Genomic DNA, 16,737 nt, shown 5'->3' on the forward strand with positions numbered 1-16,737 from the left:
GTAACTTCACTTAAATCTAAACCCCAATCTTGATTTGAACCAAAACCTCTAAAAAAAATTAGTATAAATTTAAAAAACACCAATTTCTTGGCTATCTGTGGGCACATCCCATGCTGTGGTGAGGCTGTAGCTTAACTGAAAGAGATTTTCCTTCCTGTGCTAGAGGAGAATGATCTGAATTAATGTAATAAGTAAAAAGCTCAGAAGCAAAAATGCAAGTGTTGTATTAGTGTCTTAAAGGACTAGGAATCTACATAATTCATCATGGTATTAATTCATAGTGGGAGAAAGACACTATACTTGCCACTTGTAAAATTTAAAGAAAAATGGTTGATGCATGATAATCCCAATGAAAATCTTCATCTTTTCTTCCTACACTACCTTTTGTGTTTTAATAACATTTGTTTACTGAATTGTTTTTATTTTATGAGTTGCAGCTATCTTCTCAATTACAAATGTTGTTTAAAGTTGTGTGTGTAAAAGCTACCATTGAAATAAGTGGCAGAAAATTGTGGTAAAATATGGTCTTCAGAACTTTTTAGCGTTAATACATTTTAAAGAAGATGAAGATATTCATACTTTTTTCCTTCAAATAGCTATGAAAAGAAATTCTTAATGTGTTAATGAGAGGCAAGATCAATGGCCCAATTTCCTGTGGCTATTTTTTTCTTAAAGCAAATAATTAGTAATTTGTATCACGCTCCTAAGTACAGTCACAGCACAAAACTAACCATTCTTTACTTTTTTATTATCAGTCTCTAATTGCTGTTCTGGGAACGTGGGGTCTTCATTTTAAGACTAGTTAAACTAATGATGCAATAATTTCTTTGGCATTTTCTTAAAACAAGCATGGGGTGAAGTTTCTTGCTTTCAGCTAAACTAAAATAACCTTTTAATGGATTAAATTAAACATGATATGTCATACAAAGCCTATATTTTGATGAAACATTTCAATTTGGCCCTGGAAATGTCTGTATTTCTAATTTAGTCTCATAATGCTTACATATACCTTTGTTAGGCACTTTGAGAGGGCCTTATGATGGTGCTGTATGAATAGTAAGTATTGCTAAAGGCCAGATTCTGCTACTTTTGCTTATGCTGGACAGGACCTTTCTATGCAGTAAATTCCAATGAAATCAAGTGTGTGCAAGGGTGGTGGATTCTTGCCCTATTTATTATTATCATTATAAATATGCTATTACAATCCCTAGTTTCTTCTTAAAGTTTTCTTTTTATTATGATAGAATATTTTCCTGATGTCTGGAAGCAAGCATCTGTTATTTTTATTTTATTTCTTTTCTCTTAATGATCAAAGCATAACAGATTAGAACATAATTAAAGAATCTCATACTGTATCAGCACAGGAAAGCACTAAGGCACTTGAATTGAGGTAGATCTAGTTATTTCAACTTGCTGATGTATGAACTGTGGCACACACTCTATATCAACTAACATACCCAGTCTCCAGCACAAATCAGATTGTTTGTACAATTACTATGTTGTAAATTAAACATATTAAACCACAGAGCACACATGCATTTCTAGTGGGTTAAATATCAGCGGCACATATTTGCGCCGCTGCTATTTGTCCCCAAGCATGCTCCTACCCATGCACTCCAGGACATGCCAAGGTGACCTGGGTGGGGTAGGTGAATCCGGGGCCAGCACCTGTGCTGGCCCCAGCAGCCTTTCCTGAGGTCCTGGGGGCCTCCCAGGGCAGCAGTGGTGCCAGGCCAGCCACTCACAGCCCGGCTGGCAGCCATAGTGCAGCTCTGGCAGCCAGGGTCCATTTCTGGTGGTGCACACTACTGCTGCATGCACCACAGCACTTTTTTTGGTGGTGCCAAATTAAAACTGCTGCACTACAAATTAGCAGTGTGGCAAATGAGCACACATGTGCTGCATGTGGTTTGCAATGCCTGGAACTGCTTTGAGGCACCACAAACTACACGTGCACAATCATCAGGATGCACCCATAGGGCTCATTCTTTGATCTTATCTTTAAATCACTCTGTGCACAAGGGAATGCTATGTACAAGGAAATACATATTCTTTTCCCATTCTCTCAAGGGACACCTTACACTTATTCTTGTGTCCTGTCAGGATTCCCTCACTCAGAGAGGAGGCAGTTATCTGATAGACAGCAGGAGTTAAAAAAAATCAGCAGTAGCCTAATCAGAATCAGAGGAACTTCTCATACAAAGTACTGCTCACCATGATTGGAGGTGGTACAAAGTAGTCCTATCGCTTTGTTACTTACAAGGTTTACCTTTCTCTTTTTTAACACTTGGTTTTCATTGGGAAATGTTGATTGGATTTTCAGAAATGCCTGTAATCCTGGATCTCATGTGTAGCACATTGTCTGGAGACTTCATTTAAAATTAGATCTTGGGAATTTTCCAGAGCATCTGTTAAAGATTTTGATGAATATTCATAACTATAGCTATCTCACTAAGAAGTAAATGGCCTGTTAGGCATGGTCTTGTACTGTGGATGGCTCAGAGCCATACTGCCCTGGGGAACGTAGGAAATCATTATGCCACAGATAGATGTAACATTCTAGATCCTATCACATTTCTAAAATGCCTGTTTTTTCTGCCACAAGCCCATTAGCACATATCCAGCCTCAAGTGTGTTGTCCTATTCCACACAGGGAAACAAATAGCTTTCCCATTTTGGCAGTGGGCAGCCTTGTACCATTCTAGAGGACAGTACTATGGCCCTTCCATTTTCTCAGTGAACAGCTTCTCTGTATATGCTTGCCTCATGTCTGGATCCCTTCACAAAGGGGATAGTTACCTAGCAGAGAGCAGCAGTCATGGTGCCCAGCTTTTACTCAATTTCCTAGAGTTTAAGATCTAGGAAGGGGGAGGCCTGGGTTCTAGGCTTAGCCCACCCCAAAGGGATTTAAACCCACATTTGCACTTCCCAAGAATGTATCCTAACCACCAGGCAGGAGACTAAGCAGTAGGGTTATGTGAAATTTCACTGGCTATTTTTTGTTCCAATGCTGTTTCAAGCTCAAAACAGCAAAATTGAAATGAAACAAAGGGCTTCGAAACAGCCTCGAAATGAGAGCAGTTGAAATGTGTCAAAAGTTTCAAAACGTTTCACGTTTCGAAGCTGAAGCTGGGCTTGCCTGCAGGGAAACAGAAAGTAAGGAGAGGGAGGGGGAAGAGCAGGGAATGACTGCTCTGCTTTGGACTGTGACTGTTTGGCTGCCTGAGATGCTGCTGGTGCTACTGTGCTGTATATCAAGTTATTACCTGTTGTCAGTTGAGGTGGTGGACTGAACTGAGGCTGTAAGGGAGGAGGAGACTTCATTGGGGCACACTACCATGTCATGTAGACACCCCAGCACCAGTGATGGTGCACCTTAACACACACACACACACACACACACTCACACTCACACGCCACGAGTTTTTCTTGTCAGAAGCTTGAGGTGCAGTTTCCCAGAAATCACTGCACCTATATCTATGAAAGCTGGCAGGCTTTTTGGCCTCAGCAGGGGCTACCATGTCTGTAGTTTTCACCCTGCTCTGCCTTAACATACACAGATGACATGAGTTTTGATTGTCAGAAGCTGGAGGTACAGTTTTCCAGAAACTCCTGCACCTATCTCCTTGAAACGTGGCAGACTTCATGCCAACAGAATTGGCAACAATCCCTACTATTTTCATCCCAATGTGCTAAAAACTGACAAGGTTATAGGCAGTTTTGTGCTTCCCCATTATAGGCTATGGGCAAAATGTCCAAACAGCATCAAAACAGTGAAACAGTTTAGATGAAACAAGATAGAACAGTGCTTTCGAAATTAAATGAAACTCGAAACAAAGCACAGTCCCACTGAAATGGCAAAATGGAAGTTGAAATGAAATGGTGCTGTTTCACACAGCCCTATTAAGCAGGCGCGAGCACATTAAGCAATAATTCAGTAAAAATGTGTCATGGCCACTGGGAGCCAGAAGCCTTGGAAGATTACTTCATGCGAGTCACAAGCTTATGTGAAAGTGTTTGATGTTGATTTCACAGATTGGGAGTCTGGTCCCTGAGTTTTCTTCCTATCCTTCCCATATACATTGCTACATGAACTGTCCTTCTCATGCTGATCTGATAGCTATGCTTTACTGTTTACCTGTGTGATAATAGCTGTCAAACCAGCAGTATTTGTGTGCCCAAGCACAAGAGAATTCCACAGTTCATTGCTAAATTTGGATTCAATTTTGGATGAAGTTGCTGATATTGTATATGTATTCTAAAAGCTGTGCATGAACGCATTTTAGAGAAATCCAAATAACCAGGTAGCAACACCTTAAACCTTAGCACTGCAGTCTGTTAGATTGTTCCTCAACTGTTTTAGATTTCTGCAAATATTTAGAACTACAGCTATTAATATTAGAGGAACCTAAGAAAGCTGCTTATTGCCAGATGTAAAACAGCATCCATTCATCAGTCAGCCTTGTTTTCTTCTCAACTGGATCGCTACTGGAGTTTATATTCCTAAGTAGTGATGGAAAGCCCATCAGTGACACTGATACCTAATATTTTTTAATGCTGCTGAAGTTTTGTACAATGTATTTCATGCTTGAGTTAACCAAATGCAAAATGGCATACTTTGAGGTATGCATTATTATGCACTATACATTTAGTTACAGCTCTTGCAGGTGTATTTCTTTTTAAGCTTGAAAATCATTTACCATATTTTAATGTTTACTCTATACTCTACAAATATCACATGCATATTGCTTACTGTTGTATAATGACTTTCTATTGCTGCTTTTCTTTGGCCAGTCGGTTAGTAATTATGTGGTTTATATAGCCCTTAGCAGTTATGCTATCACTAATCAAACTTCAAATTGCTAAAGGTCAGATTCTAGTTTGTCCATGGAAGGGTGTGGCCATTAGGTCTTGATGAACACAAAGACAAAACCTGTATCTCTTCTAAGGAGAAAACTAAACTAGTAAGGGGCATCCTTAATCACCAAAGCTCTCAACCAGTAATAGTTATTTCTGAGCTGTCACTCAGGTGTAGATGTTGCAAAGCCTGAGAGCTTCAAAATAGAGCTTCCGCTCAAGAGACTCAAATCTTTTTACTTCCTCTTTTTCTTGCATAAATATCGGGAGTGGAAGGGGTAAAAAGATTAGAGTTTATTCCTCCCATCGCTGATACAAATGCAGGAGGAATATGTATAGGTATCTACCTGTTTACAAAGGACAAGGACATCTGACTGCTTAGAGTTCTGTGACTTGTTACTATTTTTAATCTTCAGAGTAGCAACTCCCAAGTTTTAATGCAGTCTCAGGGCTTCAGTACTCTTCAGAAGCCACTGCATTTCTCACCTTAGTCTAATAATGCAAAACCATGATAAATAAATATAATAGAGACTACTTTGGTATTATTTTTCTGGCAAAAAATATGAATATTTTAAATCCCACAAGAGACACTGTTTAGTTTTGATAGGCCCTCAAATAGAGTGAACTACTTAGCACCCAAACTGAACCAACTTTTGATATTTTTTGATATTACTATACATAATCTAATTTCGAACTTAGTAAGTGAGCAAGTAAAAACAATTTATGTACCCTTGATATATAAATTAATTCTGATAGAATTAAATGTGATTGCACACCTACTAAATTAGAAAATATGATTCTGATTTAGTTAAAAGCTGATTTTAAAAACTACTGACTAAAAGTATATTTACGCAATTATGCTATATGTATGCATGGTATTATAAAGCAAAAATTATGTATATTGTCAATATACAATTTTGTTCTTCAGCATTAATTGAATAACAAAACCCATGTATATGTCTATCATAATGGGTGGGACAAGAAGGCCACGTGTACCATTCTGGCCTATTGCGTATTCTGTCATTAACCTTTGTAACTAGTGTCCAGACCAATATTTTTCAGGATTTACATTATGCTCCTGAGTTAAAACAGTTTAATGTTAGTGGAGATGGCCTACAGGTAGTCTGGGTTCTTCTGCTTAGTTAATAACCTTGTTACTTTTTTTAACACCAGCATTATAGGTATGAAAACTTGTTCGTTTCAATATTCCAGAATGGAGTTGCATTTACCTGTACAACCAGGAAGCTTGTATATTGAGACCCCTATTAAATACACAGCTGTTCTTAGGGGGATATGAATCAGGGCAACTGCCCTGGGCCTCACACCTTGCGGGGCGTAACAGACAGTACCGTACAGGCCCTGCTGCAGCCGCCATGTGCCACACCCCACCCCATGCTCCAGCCACTTGCCACTCCCCCCCCCCCCCCATATTCCGGTCACTCGTGCCTGCCCCCTGCCCCAGCCCCGGCCCCGCACAGGCTGATGTGCCCTGGGCCCTGCACACCCCTAGAGATGGCTGTGATTATAAAACTGGTTTTTGACAGCTTTATAACATGAAATCTATTCTGCACTGCCACTCCTGAGTCAGCATAATGGATACCCATTGCCCCAGAGGGCAGAGCAATGGATACCCTGTTTGGAGTAAGAGAGATTTCTATGTATTTCGGTGTTGCTTTTATGTGGATTCAGTGAAAGTTGCTTTCAAACTGTAGAATTTTGGCTTTAATTTTGAAATTCAGCTGAAAAACAGGAATTTCTAACTTAGAAAAATATAGCTGTATAGCTGTAGGTTTGCCCCAATATAATTTTTAACAGCTTTTTACTGCTAAATCAAGTTTTTGCTATAAGTACATTTCTCATTCATTTGCTGAAAGTACAGCACTAGTCACAGACCATGTTTGTATAAGGTGATTGGTTTTTCAGTACAAGAGCCACAAATAGTACATTAGTAATTTACAGTTAATTTAGGATACGATCATTTGTTTAGAGCTGACAGTGTACTGTACTTAGTTCTTTACAAAACATAGGCCCCAAGAGCTAGTTCTTCAGTCCTCCTCAACTTTTTCATATCAGACTTTAGCAACGCAGATGGAACTTAAAGCTGCCTCAAGACAAAATCTGAGAATCCTTCTAGTATGGCAGTTTTCATCTGCCCATGTAGAGAAGGCATCTCTAGAGGGGATGGGAGTATTGCCATTATCTAGACACTCAGAAGAAAATAGGCTAACGATCTTCATTGCCAGCAAAACATAGGATGGGGGCCATTATCTACTGACACAAATTATAGTTATCTTACAGCTGCTCTGTTCAACCCCTAGAAGTCTGTAAGTTAAGAGGCTGGAGAGGATGAGTACTGTCAACTCCACTGCCCTTTTTACATTGTGCTCTGACACATCAGAATATCCTAGAAATGATCAGAAAATTGAATCGAATACACACACATTTTCACAATTTCTCTTTTCATTTTCTAATAGACTGCAAAGGATGCATAGAAGATTTGATGACAGGGGAAATTCAGTAATACATATTACTTTTAAAAGGAAATTTGCCTCTGATTTGCTTTGAACAAAGCACTGAAGTTTTATTAAATCTTTGAAAACAGAACCAGTGCTGGCTTGCCTTATTGGCTGACAGCCATCAGTCTACATATATGGGACAGCATTTCTGAGGCACAAAGACAGGAATGAGCATTGGGGGAAAATGGAAACTGGACAGAGGGTTAATATGATAGTTCAAGGCCCTGCAAACAACAAACAGAATTTAGGCTATGTAGTACGTGACGTGGCAGCTAATGAAAGGGTTCAAAGAGCACTGTTTTATATCTGAAGATCATGTTAGAGGCTGAATTTTCAAGAAAGTGGAGAGGTGAAGGATATTTCAGTTAGGCCAGAGAAGAGTAACCACATTATCATCATCTGGTCAAGATGTGTGTAGAGCTAGAATATAAGCACCAATAGATACAAATAGAGTTTAATTCACCAAAATGTTATAATCTCAGATAATACAAGTGGTGTGAAGTGGCATAACTGCAGTGGAAATATTGTGCCTACTTTCTTGTGTATTGTCATATAGCTTATAATGTCTCTATATTTTATGTATTTAACTGTTTTTAACAGACTTTTTCCCTTTTCTTAAACTTCTTTTCACTGTTCTGAATTATAATTCTTTTTGCAAGCCTGGAACTTTTCTGTGAATTTCACAGCACCCTGGATTTAGAAGAGTGGTTTCCTACCCATTCATCCCTATGGACTGGATGAGCGCCACAGGGCCTGTTTGGTCATGGGCTAGATGAGTCTTGTGGGTTCACTCTTCAGGTCCAGTCCAGCATGTAGGGTCAGTCCACTCTGATGCACAGTGTCACAGCACATGGCCTCTGGGGTTTTTCATTGACCCAGATTTTTGGTAGCAGGACAAGTTGTAGCAGCATCAATTGCTGCAGCTCTGCGAGCCATAGCAATTAATGGTTCTACCCCTCCCCTTCTGCCAGATAATGGCTTATATCTTCATCGCCCCTAATTTAAAATAATCAGCTTTAAATGGGTGCTTAAGTGTGTACACATGTGATCTGTGCACACTAATTACTCTGTTTTGATGACTAGATTCCAAGGTTTAATAACTTAAGTAACTTCATGAATAATATGGTCCATAGTGTTAGCCTCCTCACAGGATTTCCAAATGGGCCATCCATTTTCAGATCAGGTGCAAGTTTGACTCTTGATATAATGCCATTTTTATATAAAAAGACTTCAACCAAGTTTTTCTGGAACAAACAATCATTTTACACAAGAACTATTATATACATGAATGAATGAAAAAAATGATTGCTGACATGAATACTTCTAAATTACCAGATGTTTGAAGCCATAAATATACATTTAGATAGTTGAGAAGGCATTAAAAGCAGATTTGCTCAAGGGTTACTCCATTTGTCAATACAGCTTCTTCTGTTTTATATGGCCTTGTCAGTTTATATTTGCTTTGTAAGGGTTATCAGTTTCTACAAACCATGCATCATACACAGCGATTTTTGTCCTTTCCCCCCACTTTTTTTTGCACACCACTTTTTACCAATTTTTATTTCATCTGATACTGGAAGTTGTAGATGCTTGGTATAGCAGCTGTTGGGTTGGATAGTTTGATATAACACTGTGTTCAGAAAGATAATTTGTGGCACGGATGGAAGGACAGAGTGAAAATTGAGGTATATGGAAAAGAGTAGAATAAGAAAAATTTTGAGTGTGTGTGTGGCAACCTTCACAACAGAGGGGATTTGTGGGTGTATGTGTATGTTTCCTAGAATTCATTTGAAGTGGGGATATCCAAGTTTGGCACAGTCCCCTGCTGCACATGGCTTGGCTCTCGCCATCCCCTGCCACACACCATACAGCAGTAGGAAATGCAGCTGTAGGATCCCACAGACTGCATGTTAACCTCTCAGGGGCCAGCAGTTGAACAGACCTGACTTAAAGGGATGTTTGTGGGGGGCCATTAAAAATATTTCTAAAGCTGGGCACACAGAACTGAATGGAAGGTCTACTTCCAGGACTTGGTTGATGTAAAAAAGTGGTGTCTGCAGAAGAAAAACTTGTTTCTTGCTCCCTCAGTTGTGGTCTACTGGCAGAAATATTCCTAATGTATCTATTTATTTGGGGATTTATAAATTCAGACAGGCCCTTTCTTTGCCCTGTGTTGTTCTTTTGATGAGTGTAAAAACGTTATTGCAGTATAATGTAATACACATCTTATCTGTGTTTAAATTATTTTTAAAGCTACAGCAATATCATTCAGATTTATTATTTATGATGCACAGATGTTTTGAGTTTTTTCCCTACCATCCAGTATAAACAAATTAGCTGAATACAATTATAGTTGCATTATTAGCATCAGCATTTAGAATTTTTTCACCTTTCTCACTATTTTAGAGATGCCCATCAATATCGCCCTTTGAAGATTCCATGACCCTATAAGAGTGTCAACTTCAAAATTACACAGCATGGCTGTGTCATCCCCTATCATGGTATCTCTACACCTCAGAAATTACTAGTATTATACTTACTCTTTTCACGCCCCAGATATTTTTCATTTTCTGTTAGGGCTGATCCCATTTGCCTTTGGTCACTTCATTGAGCCATATGTCTTCTGGCTTGTTTTTTTTTTTTTTCTCCTTCCTCCACATATCTTCCCTTCTGGCTGTTCAGTGGGCCAACTTCAAGAGGAGGACTGGAGAGCACTCTGTGCAATGTCTAGCCTATGGCCTGTTAATTGAAAAACATTGCTGGGAAGTGGTAGAAGCAGGTTCAAACTCCCTGAAAGTGAGGGGGGTTTTAAACCTGGATCTTGTATTCCCGAGCAAGTGGTTAATGGATTAGGTTACTGAGCTAAAATGATGAGAGGGTCTTCTTCCTCCTCCCCATTTAACATGCTGCTTAGGTGTATAAAGCTGAAATAAGATTTAGCTCATAATGCCCAAAACTTCTGATGATCCATTTCTATCTGGTACAACATTTCTTCAAGCCAAATGGCACTCCTCTATGCTTTGAAAAACAAATAATGTTAATCAGTGAATACATCTCTGCCTCATTCTGACATAAAATGGGTCATCCTCATAAAACTGATATGAAATAGGCCTCCCTTCTTTAGACCTTCCTTTTATGTCTCCTCTTTGGAGGCAACAGAAATAGCAATATAAAAAAGACCAAGTTTATTTTACTTCTATCTTGACTGCAGGTCTGCTGCTGACAAAATATACTCCCTCCACACTTATTTGCCAAGGACCAGCAATAACGTACAGCAAGAAGTTTAGGAATGGTCCTGAGCAGCTCAGAGCTAACCTGAGCACCCCACAGCATAATTCTCGGTCTCTCCAAGCACTCTTTTATGTTCATGCTCACAACAGTGGAATCTGCATACTTGCCAGTCGGTTGTTCACGCCAGCCAGGGCAAGTGGACAAGAACTTGTTTGTTGGCAGTGGAAGGGTGGGAGGAATGTCCTGTAGATGTGCCCAAAGATGAAAAAGTCGTCTTGGAAAATTCCAAGATCTGCTTTTGTCTAAAATTATTATAGTTGCCAGTATTATGATATTATGTTGCCAGTAATATTGCTCCAGATCCAGCATATACTTTACCATTTATACTTCATATAAATTTCATCAATAATGGTTGTTTTTATATCAGTTCAAGCACCACTATAATCCATTTGTGTGAATTTTGTTATATGCATTCAGGCAGTCTTTTTGATCTATCAGTCTAGCTTTGTCTGCTATCAGATGGGTCTTTGTTCCCGTAGTACTTCTCTAACATTATTTCTGCTCTTGAGAAACATCTTATCAGTTGCAGCATACTGGACCAGCATCTCACTAATGATTGCAAGAATTTTGCAGGTTACATGCAGTGATGTATTTTAAATTTCTGCCATTGGCTTTTTCCTTTTCTGCACACCTTTTTCAGTGCTTCTTGTTGATATAGACTGAACGTAGAACACATGTTCATTAAGCTCTTTAGCCCACAATTGTTCATTTCTCTCCTACTGTTTACTTCATACATCCTCATTTTCAATCTGCACTTTACTTTGATTAACCACAACACTTCATTCACATATTATTTTTTAATCCATTTTGCTATTTTGTATTAAAGAAAATATCCTATCTTTAATAAGAACCTACCTTATTCAGGCAACTACTGGTTGCAAAACTTTGCTAAAAATGTTCTGTTTTTTTCTCCAACTCATGTATTCTCTTTCTGTATATATAACTACAACTTTTAGCTGGGGATGATGAGGATGCTACTAAAATTATATACTATTTGTGAGGTTCACATTGTGACTGAGTTTTTGCATGTTGCCACAAAACATTTACTTCTGTGGCATTATGAAATATTATTTGACTCACAGCTATTGAATAATTATTTCCTTGGCACATGGGAAATGTAACCTGCTCACCTGGAAGTCATAAGTATAGATTTTGTACCAATGTTTCCCAAATATTGGAAAGCTGAGCCTCTTTGTACAGGGAAACAAAATTAGTATCCCTTGCATTCCTGCCACATGATGTTTAAACCCTACTGATCTTAATTTAAAACTTCTTTTCCACATTAATCTGGTAAGCTCAGCACTTCAAAAATGTAGTTGTAGATCTTAATAATGCTATTCTTTTGCCTGTTCTTGATGGCTTTCATGAGTAATAAAATAATTAACAATGTTGACATTTGAAGTGTTTTCACTGATATCAGATTTAACACCCCATGCACTAAATGTGGCATTTTATGTCTCAAACCTATTTTTTACAGTTGTCTTCAAATCAAGGCAGACATCTCTGCTTCAGTGACATTCAAATCACATTAGAAATGTTTTTCTCACAACCATAACGGTTGAAGACTTTGATTTTTGAGGAAAGAGTTGAGAATCTCATCTACCATCACTAATCATTTGGGCGAGCACATTTTAGATATTAGATCATACTGTATAGTAACATTATTACTTATTTTCCAAAGTTTTTATTTCTCATAGATGTTAGCAAGGTTATTTGGTCGCTCTGGTTTGTTGCTTGAAATATGTTAATTCTAGTTTAATAGTTTCTAGGGTCAGAAGGAACCTGAGTAGATCATCTAGTCTGACCCCCTGCAATGGCAGGAAATAATAATTTGCTGAAGATAGACTGAAAAGTAGTTGGGTGAATGAACAACTTGAAGAGCCTATATTGAATGGAGCATGTATTAAACCCCTTTCTTTCTGGATAATTACAGTTTTTAATTGTATGATACTATTTTATTTTTTTTTTCCCATGAGAACACTCTCTCACATAGTGTACAGGTCAAATATACAAAAAGGTATGCTTAGACAATAATAGATCTGTCCGTCTGTCCGCTAATTTCTAGTGCTTTATTTTGCAACTTAAGTATTTTAATACAGTATTTTGATAACGCAATCCTACGAACAACAATAAAAATAGCAGAAATGTTAAAAAAAAAATGTAGACATCCAGTTTCCCCTCATGTTTTAAAACATGACAGATACCAATTTGAAATCCATTAAAAAATGCGTCTGCCTTACGTGGTACAATTACAGATATACCTCTGCTAACTGATAATGATAACTGTGCTAATGCAGTGTGAAAATTTAGTGTCCAGTAACTATAATTGTGATGTAGATAGAAAATTTCAGCTCATCTGATTACTTAATTGACTTGAACAGTCTTCAAGTTATAATATCTGAATTAATAAGCCTTGATCTGTTCAGACAAACAAAGGGAAAGTACATTCCTTGTACTCATAATACACAGTAGTGAGACAGTAAATATTTCAGTGTTCAGTGACACATTTATTTCGCTCCTTATTAGTATTTGCAGAAGGATGAGTAAAAGAAAAAAAAAGAAATTGATTTTATTACAGTGGGACTAGTGCTGGTTTATAGAACAGCTTTCATCATCACACTTGGTTTTTTTCATGTATAGATCTTTTTCAGTTTCCATCCCTGGTTTCTGTTTAATAAGATATTGTTTGTTTTGAAATTTGAGTAACAACCCTGGCAGAGTGGTAAAAATACATTTTTCCGGATGTTTAAAAACAAAAATTACTCTAAACAGATTGCTTAAAAAGAGCAGATGGCAGATGTGTGAAATTTGGCATGAACCAAGTCATCTTCATTGAGAATTAATTTAGGGAGTTTAAAACAACTCTTGAGCAATTAAAATTTTATTTCTAAGCATGTCCAGTAGATATGTGGTCAGATTCTAGCAGAATTTATTGAAGTCCTACCCACTGATTACATCACTCCATTTTCTCCTTTTTTGCCATTCTGTGTTAAAACCCAGATCGTTTGTATCATTTAATTTGCAGCATGTTGCTCAATCAGGGTAGGCCACTCAGCTGTTTGAAATGTTTTTATATCAAAGCAGGTTCTTTTGAATTCAACTCGAGCTCATCAGTGGTCCCATGTGCTGAGTGAAGGAGCAGCTCCCTTTAAAATACAAGCAACAGCATACAACTAGGATCTCAGTGGCCCCATTCAGTATCCCTCAGATAATTTGCAAAAATTCACTTTTGCAGGGGGATAGCAAACCAACCCCTGTGAAATATATCTGCTGTATATTCTACCACATTCTTATGTTGGTTTTTTACATGAAGAAGGTCATAAATGTCTCAATGAATTATGCATAGTAAATATAAAATAAATACATATACACAGGAAGACAAGTTTCTTTGGGTGAATCTGATATCTTTTATTAGACCAACTTAAGTAGTTAGAAAAACAGTTTTTAACCAAGCTTTCAGGTTCAAAAACCCTTCATCAGACTAAGGAAGTTTCAGCAGTTGGTGTGTGCTCTTCCCAAAATCTTGCTAAAAAATTGTTTTTCCAACTATTTAAGTTAGTCTAATAAAAAATACCAGATTCACCCAAAGAACCTTGTCTGCCCTTTGTCCTTAGACCAACACGGCTACAACCTACACCCCTGTATACATATACACATAAATGAATACATAAAATATAAGTGCTAACAGCACTAGTCATATTATGATAATCATAATATTGTTATAATTATGGTGTTAAGGGCAAATGAACAGTTTTGGAGATCCTGATATATAACTGTTGCTTGAGCTCTGTGAAAACTGTTGTAATCACTCTCTTAGTTCTAAAAAGTGTCTAAATATTGAATGATAAAAATGTAAACGCCTCAAACAGTTCTTACTTTCTTCTTGCTTTACCATTGCAGTGGATGGGATGTTTCATTTTTGTGTGAAAGTTTTAAATGAATTCAGTTTAAAAAATTCTATTAGGTTAGACAATTCTACAGTTAATTGAATGTTCAACTTCCTAAAAAGAAGTATGCAGCCTTCTATAACACAGCTAAGACCATTTATATTTGAGTAATAGCTCAGTGTTGGGGATTTCGTTGTAATGTTGTTTTGTCTCTTATGTTTAATCTCTTTGGTTTCACTTTCAGGAGCTGGAATTTTCCAATCTTTTTGCAGTCCTTCACTGTATCCACTCGTTCTTTGCTGCCAAAGTGGCTTGTTTGGACCCCTTATATGTAAGCAGTCAAGCCACAGCTTCTGCTGCTGCCACAACTTCTGGTACTGGCAAGTTAAAGTATGCTACTTGACATCTCACATTTCAGCACTACTACTTACCATCAGTGCAAAACAACATATAAATATTCATCAGATCTGGACCTTTGGGGAGCTATGAACATGGAAACCAATCCAAGAGACAAGTCTTGTTGCAGTTTCAGCAGATAAATGGTCACATGGGATTGTAAGTTCATCTCTGTTCTGCAAGACACCAGTAAATAATTGAGCTGAAAACCCAGAATAGGATGGATATACTCTTAGTATGATCTATTTGTACTTATATAGTGCTTTAAGCAACATTGGAAGCAAACAAATAAATGACACAAGGAATCACTTCATATTTAATAAAATTTTCAACTCTCTATACTAATACACAAATAGAATGGTCATTTTCTTGTTTTCAGATGTTTTTATGAAAATATGCTAAACTCTGAGTCTGAACTTAATGCCATGTCATTATATTATAAATGATACAACCACAAGAAAGAGGCATATAGTATGTGGCAGCAAGGAGATGAGCATGAAATGGCACTTGTGTAAGTATCTCCTCAAAGAAAAAAGCACTTTAAACACTGTTGTAAACTCATACTTGTGTCCCTCCATGAAACCATGCTATTGTTGTTTATTTTGTTTGTCAATTTTAATAATAGAAATGACAAAGGTATAGCCATAATAGTCTGACATGCAAATCTGCATAAGGTGGGAAAAAACTTTCCAGGCACAAGATTTTCTTCTTGAAGTGAAAAAAAGATATGGATTCAATTTAATTGTAAGTGAAGACCAGTAAGTGATCCATCACATCACATCACAAGGTACATTTTCCTTGCTCGTTCTTCTAATATCCAACAGCCTCTATTCACAAAACACGAGTATTGAATTTTGCTTCAGACATGATATACCTGGCACATCGTTTCAGTATTGAATTCTGATTTCATATCACGAATAGGAAGATAGAACCTCTTTTCCACCATAGGCTTTAAATATAATAGGCATTATCAGTTATTCTGGAAAAATTACACACATTCAATCCATACCAATTAATGGCATTGGTCCTTCAATTTTTTTAGTACAAATTAAATTATTACATCACATTTAAAATATAATTAATTGTGCCGGTATAATACATAATATCTTTACATATTAAAAGTACATCACAATCCAAGACCACATATTTTACATTTCCCAATGAATGTAAGTTCAAAGTGTTGTAAATTTGAAACTACTTTTCATACAGGCAGCATTGATTAGCCTCCAAAGATATGCTACTTGAATACCATTTCTGAAAATTACTTAATTTTGTTCTAGCACACTCATCACCAAATATGGCCAATTGCTAGAAATGTAAAGGTGATATAGCTGAAAGATAGTATATTTCAAGCAGGATCACATAACTCAAATGAATTAATTATTTAGGCACATAGCACTTAAGAATTATATTGCAGGAAGATAACCTGATGCAGCCAAGGTATTTGTATAATTTTAAATGCTAATTGTTAATCTGCTCTGTTACGTTTTTATGACTGAAAATATGTTTTAATGGGAGATAGAAGGAGAAAAAGTAAAACATCAAAATGTTGCAAAAGAACATTTAAAAGGAAAGAGCTAAGTAATTTAGTTTGAATTTAAGTATCATTTGCACATTTTTGGCTCCACTATTGTAATTTCAAATACATTGGTATTTCAGGAAGTGCCAGTACTTTTGAAATAAAAACCATTTTGTCTGCAATGTTTATTGGCAGGACCCCATGACTTCTCTATATAATCATAAACGATGGGTGCGTTCAAAAATCAGTATTCCCCACCGCTATGAAGCTT

The 16,737-nt window shown here is 37.2% G+C and overlaps 1 protein-coding gene across 1 annotated transcript in view; it reads left to right on the forward strand.

The window, feature by feature from the left end:
• The window catches only part of SNTG1 (syntrophin gamma 1), a 335,406-nt gene extending 319,482 nt beyond the window's left edge, over positions 1–15,924 (forward strand). Inside the window, exon 18 of the mRNA XM_090037318.1 lies at positions 14,796–15,924. Coding sequence (XP_089893444.1) covers positions 14,796–14,954 — 159 coding nt within the window. The 3' untranslated portion in view covers positions 14,955–15,924. The remainder of the gene's footprint in view (positions 1–14,795) is intronic.
• Positions 15,925–16,737: the final 813 nt, after the last annotated feature.

This window comes from Crocodylus siamensis, chromosome 3 (assembly GCF_052110815.1).
Source record: "Crocodylus siamensis isolate JL-2025a chromosome 3, ASM5211081v1, whole genome shotgun sequence".
Lineage (NCBI taxonomy): Eukaryota > Metazoa > Chordata > Crocodylia > Crocodylidae > Crocodylus > Crocodylus siamensis.